This window comes from Hibiscus syriacus, unplaced genomic scaffold, assembly GCF_006381635.1.
Source record: "Hibiscus syriacus cultivar Baekdansim isolate YM2019G1 unplaced genomic scaffold, ASM638163v2 tig00110694_pilon, whole genome shotgun sequence".
In the NCBI taxonomy this organism is placed as follows: Eukaryota; Viridiplantae; Streptophyta; class Magnoliopsida; order Malvales; family Malvaceae; genus Hibiscus; species Hibiscus syriacus.
In genome coordinates, this window is record NW_024062828.1 from 2,649,164 (window position 1) to 2,658,522 (window position 9,359).

The 9,359-nt window shown below is 32.9% G+C and overlaps 1 protein-coding gene across 1 annotated transcript; it reads right to left on the reverse strand.

The window, feature by feature from the left end:
- Positions 1–3,992: 3,992 nt before the first annotated feature.
- On the reverse strand, positions 3,993–6,932 carry LOC120138587. The gene is made up of 6 exons (XM_039154036.1): positions 6,407–6,932; positions 6,270–6,317; positions 6,032–6,100; positions 5,482–5,536; positions 5,163–5,344; positions 3,993–4,091 (listed from the first exon to the last, which is right to left on the reverse strand). The coding sequence occupies exons 1-6, from the start codon at positions 6,539–6,541 to the stop codon at positions 3,993–3,995; spliced, it is 588 nt and encodes a 195-aa protein (XP_039009967.1). The 5' UTR covers positions 6,542–6,932.
- Positions 6,933–9,359: the final 2,427 nt, after the last annotated feature.

Sequence of the window (9,359 nt, forward strand, 5' to 3'; positions counted from 1 at the left end):
AAACCCGAGATAACCATGATGGGCGGGAGATATGACTAGTGTACCGGGTTACTTCATCGTGTCCGAAGCATAGACCGGTGATTAAGCAAAACTCCTCCCGCCCAAAAAAAGTATACGCCGGTGCCGGAGGAAAATGAAACAATATCTCTTCATCACCACGTTGTATCCTCTCGGGTAGATCGTTAGTCATGGTCTGAAGAAACAAATGTGTCAGCATAGCATCTCCACCCGTATGTTGTACTTTCAGTCATGGCCCGAAGCAAGTATCCTCAAACAATTTTCTTTGTAGAGATGTAAGCGTCGACGCAATTTTAGTGGCTAGGCTTAATTTATTCCTTAAGGTCAATGCAAAAAAATTTCTACAAAAACAATAAACATACAAGTTAGATATACCAAAAAATACAAATTATACACTATAAACAGACATGATATTAAACAGTGAAAAAAAACCAAATATGTTTCAAACTAGCACGATATTCACATGCTGTCATTATTCCATCATAGTTCACAAAATGCATCAAATAACATTCCATAAGTAAGCACTTATATAAACATTTAAAAGGACAACATATAGGTTTAGTGCAGGTTCAAGGACAACATAAAGAGTAGTAGTTTATTCTTGAAACTTAAATTAGCAACACTGTGAAGTTAATATTTGTCTTTGTTTTGTCTTTTTGTTGAAGTAATGCAATTCATTCAAGTTTCAATTTGCAGAATAAGAGTAGTTTCTGAAACTTAAATTCGCAACGCGAAAATGAAAATCGCAACGCGAAAATGAAAATCGCAACGAGAAAATGAAAATCGCGAAACTAAAATCGTGTTGCGATTTTCATTTCCGTGTTGCGATTTTGGTGTTGCGATTTTCATTTTCGTGTTGTGAATTTAAGTTTCAAAAACTATTCTTCTGCAAATTGAAACTTGAATGAATTGCATTTCTTCAACAAAAAGACAAAACAAAGACAAATACTAACTTCACATGGTTAAAGACTAAACAGTTTAACAGTATTGGCAACAACCGAATGAATTTACTAAGCAATCTCAGTGAAATGGTTAATCTTTATATATATTGAAATTACCAGTAAATTTATCATCAATATAAGAAAAATCTAATAATAATACAAAAATTTCAAAATAAAAATAAGAGATTAAAAAACTAACCCTCGGTGGTTGATTTTCCATTTCTGACCGTGAATGGTTGTGAGGGTTGCTCTGAGAGATGGAGATAGACGAATTTCGCCGGAGATGAGGATGAATTTCGTCGGAGATGGGGACGGATGTCGCCGTAGAGAGTGAGAGATGGAGATGAGCTGAGTTGTGATTTAGGGTTTTAGGTTATGATTTGTGATAATATTGTTTACATTTGTGTTGCGAAATTAATATTGTGTTTCACGTTGCGAATTTGACTTCCGTGTTGCGAATTTGACTTTCGCGTTGCGAATTTGACTTTTGCGTTGCGAATTTGACTTTCGCGTTACAAATTTGACTATCGCGTTGCGAATTTGACTTTTGTGTTGCGAATTTGGCTATCGCGTTGCGAATTTGACTATCGCGTTGCGAATTTGACTTTTGTGTTGCGGATTTGACTATCGCGTTGCAAAATTGACTTCTGTGTTGCGATTTACAGATTCGCAATGCGATTTATATATTCGCGTTGCGAAATTGGAGTTCGCGTTGCGAATTTGTTGGTCATTTTGGCAAATCCAAAAAAAGTTGGTTAAAATCGTATATTATAAGGTATTTTCGGTCACTGAAGTTATTTTCTCTAATAATAATATATGTATTATATATTATATAATATACTATATAGTATAATAACATACGTACTATATAATATAATATAATATATGTATGCTATACGATATAATATAATATATATCCTATATAATATAAACCATATAATACATCTATACTATATAAATAATATATTATATAAGCAAAGTCGGGCGAAATGTGTCTATATAGCTTAGGAAACATTTCATTCCCTGCACTAGAAAAAAGGCAGAAAATGATGGATGGTAGTAAAGATCGATATGGAGAAAGCCTACCATCGCCTTGAATCACCCTTCATCGAAGATACATTAAAAGATACTGGTTTTCCTCCACTCCTAAGCAATGTTATTATGGGATGCATTCGATCTACTACAACTCAATTAATTTGGAATGTGTCTGAACCTTTCAAGCCAACAAGAGGTATCCGGCAGGGAAACCCTTTATCCCTATACATTTTCGTTCTCTATATGGAAAGACTAGCGCATGCGAATCATGGAGGAAACGAAAAAGGGCGCATGGAAACCATTAAAGCTCTCAACAACATGTACAGGTATTACTCATTTATTCTTTGTTCACGATCTAATTTTATTTGCAGAAGCTGACGAATCCCAAGCAAACTTCATAAAAGAAGTTCTCCAAAAAAAAAATTCCAAAGTTCTGGCCACAAAGTGAGCATCCCTAAGACGAACATCTTCTTCTCAACAAATGTCAATAACAATAATCGAAGGATAATCTTGGGTTTAGAGAGGTGAACGACTTTGGAAGATATCTAGGCGTCCCTGTCCTTCATAAGAGAGTTAACAAGGCCACGTATAACCATTTGACCCAAAAAGTCCAGGATCGTTTAGTGGGTTGGAAGTCTAAAGCATTATCACTAGCCGGAAGAACAACCCTAACTAAATCAGTGCTTTCCGCAATATCGTGTTATACCATGTAAACTACAACACTCCCCAAGGGTATCTATGAAGTGATTGAAAGAATAATAAGAAACTTTGTATGGGGGGATCCCTTGAGGGTGGGGGAATACATCTTGTGAAGTGGGAGGAACTGTGTAAACCTATTGAGGACGGAGGTCTTGGAATCAAAATCCTTGGGAAGCATAACGAAGCATTCACAATGAAGTAGCCTTTCAACTTGTAACAAGGATGGATTGCCTATGGGTGCAAATACAAGATTAAGGAGGTTATGCCTAATAAAATGTGAAAAAAGAAGAGCTCTCATCTATGGAAAGGGTTGAGTAAAATTTGGGATACGTTCAAAGGAAACATCATCTAGAACCTGGGAAAGGGAACTAAAATAGAATTCTTAAATTATGAGTGGATCAACGACTTGGGACCCCTTAAAAACCACTGTCTGCAGCCCGAAAATATCTTAGGCGATAAACAAAAGGTGAACGAAATGTTGGAAGGGTATGGCACGTGAAACTGGAATAAGCTGGAGCAGTACATCACCAGCAAAGCCCTACAACATCTAGAAGCAATACCTCCCCCAAAAAATGAACATTAAGAAGATACTCCTGGTTGGAAAGGTACAAATAGCAGACTCTTCACAATAAAAATAGCTTACAAGAACATAACTGGAACCGAAGAAGCGACAATGAAAATATTTGGGCAGTGCTAAACAAACACCAAAATTTATCAAGGATTAAAATCTTTCTTTGGTTACTATGTAAGGGACGACTCCTTACTAATGCTGCGAGTTCGGCGGTACATGGCAACTCATGGAAGTTGCAAAGCACGTGGGGAGAATGTGGAGGACATGGATCATGTATTTAGAAGCTGCCCCCAACATACGTACTGTGGAGGCATCTGGTTGGACCGAACAAATTACTGAATTCCTGGATAAATGTGTACAATGTTCGATAATGAAAAAATTGGAAAACTGACACCACCTAGAAAACGAAGCAGGTGAGTGGCCAACATTCTTTGGAGTTCTACTATGAAAGCTGTGGGAGAGAAGGAACAAAATAACCTTCGAACTAGAGATGATAGAAATGGAGACAGTACTGGAGGCGGCAACATGGAGAACAAGGGAGATCATTGAAAGTTGTACAAAACAAATGCATTTAATCGAGCATAACCAGGAATAAAGGCAAGAGAGATGGCTACCTCTGGAGGAACCTTGGATCAAAATCAATACTGATGGTCCCAGAAATAATACCTTTGGGGAAGTTGTGTACGGAGGAATAGCTAGGGATTACAATGGCTGATGGATAGTGGTTTTTACCGGAATATGCACGATGTTGGAAGTAGAACTGTGCGGAATCTATTAGGGGCTCCAGATTGCTTATAAGCTAGGGTTAAGACAGATACTAATGGAAACTGAAAATAGTGAGGCAAAAAAGATGGTCAAGAATAATCAGGTCAATGGAAGGAGCCTCCCAATAATGCATCACATAGAGAATGGAGGGTTGAATTCAACCATATCAAGAGAAGCAACATTAGAATAGCATATGGACTTGCTAAGCATGGGTAGACACCCCCCAAGGTTTACAGGAGTTCAGGGAACCTCTGGAAGGAATAAAACAGTGGCTTCGAGATGAATAAGTAGCGTAGACTGAGCCCATACTCCTATTTGTAAACAAAAAATGAAAAAAGAATCATAATATAGACATTTTGGTTCTTGCAGGGGATATTGATTGAAATCTTTGTTTTTTCCATCAAACCCCAGCTTAAATCTAATTACAAGAAAGGGTGAATTACACCATTAGTCAACAACCTATTATTATTTTTCTATTTCAGTAAACAAACTATTTTTTGGGAAAAATATCACTAATGTTACGTGTTTTTTCTTATTTTGGCCATCATCTATTAAAAATTTAACAATGATATTAACATGATTTTTTCTACGTTAATTTCTCTCTCATTTTCAATAGTTTATGTATCATTTTTAATGATTTTATTTGGATAAATAAGGTGGTGACATATGTCACCACTTCATCAAATAAAGAAATAAAATTTTAGGGGTAGGAAAACTCGAACCATGTGTCATAACCTTAGCCACTCTTGTACACCAAAAATGTAACAACTAAACTAGACTCATTATATACGATATGCTTAATGTCACATTGAGCTACCGAAACGACCAACCAATTTAAAAACATTTCTTGATCCCAATAATCACTCATATACTTGAAATTTGATATTCAAATAATAAAATTGATTATAATTGTAAAAATATTTATACAAAACCAGACTCTGAAGTATATAGTGTAAAGTAAATCAAAAGGTTTAATGGAATATGAGGCCCTTAAATTTTTCCAATTTTTTTAATGTGGCGCTTTAATTATGACCCTCAAATTCAAATATATATATAATGTGGGCATTTGACCAACGATTTTTATCATTGATTATTACGGTACGTGACAATTCATAAAATTGATTTGGTGATACTGAGTGAAAAATCTTTAAAGGTGGAGAATGATCAATAACACATTCACAGGAATTTTTTTTTGAATGTATTACCCCTTTCCTGTAGGACTGCCCCATAAAATCTATACCATTCAACCTGTGGCTATGAAAACCAACCGCAACCATTTCAGCACGAGAATAAAACTGATGACCAACATCAATGCCTATCGCACATTAAAGACATCATAGATAATAGTTTCTTATAAACTCAAAACCAGATCTGAAACGCCCATTATAGTACATGTTAGCCAACTAAAAACAGCATAAAAATCCACAACAAGCATAAGCTCTCACAACCAACCTGGAATGTTGCCTATCCTTTTCTGAGGATAAAGCACCTCCTTTCTCTTCATCATCTGCAATGTGTTATATTTGAGAAAATAAGAGAATATGACATCAAAATCAGTATTAACAAGATACTATCATACTTAAATCAAAAGAAATATAATAATCAGCAAGGGAATGGAACCAAGAAAAGTTTATAGAATTATCTTAAATTAATAATCATTACAATAATAGTTCAACATATATAGTTCCCCGATTCCACCAATGAATGTCTATTCATATTGCAAGGGAAGAATAACATAAAACAAATTATCACCAATGTTATTCACTTATTCTTATAAGGAGCTATGACAAAACTTTTCATCAGATGAAAACATAGCATTATGAGTAATCTCATCAATATGATTTGAGTCGAGCATAAGAGGGCAAAAAGTTGCAAGTCAGTCATTTATATTTTTTACCCTTAAATGACCAAAACTGAAGCTATGCTGGATTTTTAAACAGAATGACAAAAGGAACAAATCATAGACACTGAAAAGATACAGCAGGGTCTCCACATTGACTGCCTTTGTCATTGCCTTTAAATCAGGTCGCTTGACTTTGCCCTTACCACCAGCATCAGGTACATTTCCTTCCTGCAAATAAAATTTGAAAATAACAATGAAATTGAAAAAGAATTGCATGATTGAAATGAAAGCAAACCCCAATTTCACCGTGTTTAGGTTAAATGGGCAATAAATTTAGCAGAGATACATAAACTAAAGCTTTGAGACTGTAACTGAAACAACTGCATGAATAACGTACCATGTCTTTCTTATCAACTTTATCTGCTCCACATCGCTTTTCCTCATCCTAAGAACCACTAGAAAAATTGTGTAACAAAACAAAAACTTGCTAAACTCATCTCAAATGGTAAAAAAAGCAATGCAAGAGGAACATACCTGAACTAAGTGAAGATAAAAGTTGTTGAACAACCTTTCAGTCTCTTTGACCTTAATATGAGCACTTTTCTCAGCAACATTAGGAGCATTACTACCGTGTAGTCCCTCTGCAATTTTAGCATCTCGTTCTACCATTTTCACCACTTTCTTGTTGAACTGAAGTTCAGTGGGAGAAATGGTATCTCAAGAAGCTGTTGGATCCCAGTTTGAAAATGTTGTAACTTCAGCTTTTGATTTACCTTCTCAGTACCCACATTAAGTTTTTTTAGCGCTTCTTCCACCATCATCATCCAGAAGCTCCAGTTTCCGTTTAGTCAAAAGCTCATTCTCAGCTTTTTGTTTGGCGGCAGCTTGTAATCTGGCACTGACCCTCCGTTGTCCAGCCACGTTGTCCTTCGTCTCTGAGCTATTCTCCACCTGAATCTTGACCCTTTTGGCTCCGTTTGTAGGCTAAGGAACAGAACTCTGGACAGAATGCGGCGATTGAACCACCATATTGACAAGTCTAAAACAGAAGAATGCGATGCTATGATCGAAATGAAGGAAGAAATGTAAAGAAGAACTGGAATATAGGGTCAGGAGATGAAAAGACAAGGATTTTATTGAGGATGCATGCACGTTGTACTGTATCCTACGACTTGATTGTGTTCATGGGGGTGTATGTCACGTATTACGATTTCTAAGGCGTAACGCAGTTATGGCTGAAAGGAATATATATAATATTTATTTAATATTTTTTAAATTTATATTTTTAGTTTTATTTAAATTTAATCAAATTTGGAAGGAAATTCAAATTTAAAAGCCAATTGACGCGGCGTATGAATTTATTAAGTCACATTTATTTAATTGATTAAATATGAGAGTGAACTACAAATTTGGTAATTGAATTTTCTTTACTATTTCACTCATTGTACTTTAAATCTTTTCAATTTTCTCATTAAACTTAATTTTTTTGGCCACTTAGTCGTTTCCTCACTAACAGCGTTATAAATTAGATGTTATACAGATGCAAAATGACATTATTTGGTGAAATTTTTGTTTTTTTAAATGATATAGTTTTAACACCGTTAACTATTTAATGGTGGATCAACAAAAAAACCCAATTTATTAAGTTCAGTGAGAAAATCGAAAACTTTTAAAGTTCAGTGAACATAATAGGAGAAAGAGTAAAGTTTAGTGATAAATTTGTAATTTACCCTAAATATAAAAAATCGAGATTTTTTTAAAGATAATTCCTCATATTCCTAATTTGAAATAATACGAAGTTAATTTATTAGTAACTTTTTAATTAAAACTTTTAAAGTTTTCAAAGATAATTTAATAGCAAGTTTTTTTAAATTTTGTCAATGGTTTGACTATCTATCTATATATAGAGTAAATTGACTAAATTCATACAGATATACTAAGAAAATCGTAAAATGATAATGAAAAAGAGCCAAAAAAATATGTTAAAAAATCATTTAATACAAAGAAAATCTAACAGTATTTCTTTTGGTACTTTTGTCAAAAGCATTGGTTTTTATATATTTATATTTTCAATTAATTTAAATTAAAAATGATATGTATGTAATATTATTTTTAGTAACTTATAATTACTGGCGACCTTACTTTCCTTTTAATAATGATTGAATTTGAAGGAATTGAACAATTTAGATTTATCATAAGATAGTATATATTCAAAAAAATTTAACATATTGATAACACACTCTATAAATGCCGCTACTCGAACTTAGGACCTGAAGATTAATATTTCCTTCTACCACTAACGTCACTTGATGAGTTAAATTCAAAATTGAATTTAACTCATTGTAAAAAATTCTAATAGTATATAGTTTAACATTTACATACTCTATTAATATTTCCTTCTACCATAATTTATGTCTCATATTGACTATGCACATAGTTTTAAGATATATAATTGATTAAGGAAAATGACTAAATTATCTTTGATTGATATATTTATTTTGATAGGTGTAAAAGGATAGGACATACAAGGGTAAAAAAAGAAAATATAAGTGTTGTTTGATGACTTTTATAATAGGACAATTTTAAAAATCAAAAGAGACATATTTAGCAGGACGGAGGGAATATTATTTTTAATTTAGTTTATGAAATAATCACACTTGTATATTTTATCTAATATTCTTGATATATTGAGTATATTATAATAAATGAATAAATATGATATCTTATATTAATTTATTTGAGCATGGTCATGCGTTTCTAGTCTCAATCAATCAAGTGACCTAAGATATTGCTCACATTACGTGGGAGGGACAAATCTCGTGTTGATAAAATTATATCTTGCTACATAGATCGTAACATGTCTAACATAGTGATTATGTGCAACCAATTACGACACACGTTTGACTATATCAAATATGCGACTAACGACGTTGTGATAATAATGATATCAAGTTTGAGGATCATACATATAATTATCATTATGAGCAATGTTGTAACTATTGCATAATAATTCAAGATACATATTCATAGTGGGTAGTCTAAAATGTTATTCTTTAATACATACTTGTGTATTGATTTTGACATCCTCATGTCAATGATAACATTTTCCCATCAATTAGCTACATATCAGTCTTTAATGCATTATTTTTGTTAAAATTTTACAATAATAGTCGACAAAAAACCTTTTAATAATAATCATATTATTCTTAAAATTTTATTATTGTTTGATTAATTTATATATTCATAAATAATTGAAATAACAATTATTTTAAATAATACATGTCGAATTTAGTGGCCATTCACGTATAATTCATTATTGATGTGTTATTATTCTATTGATATGATAATAAATGTTATTATCTTACACTATTTTTATAATAATTTATATTTTATAATTTTAAATTATTTTTAATATTACATATAAAATAAAATAATATCACATCAACAACGAAATGCACATAATATACAAACTATCACCTGAGTTATC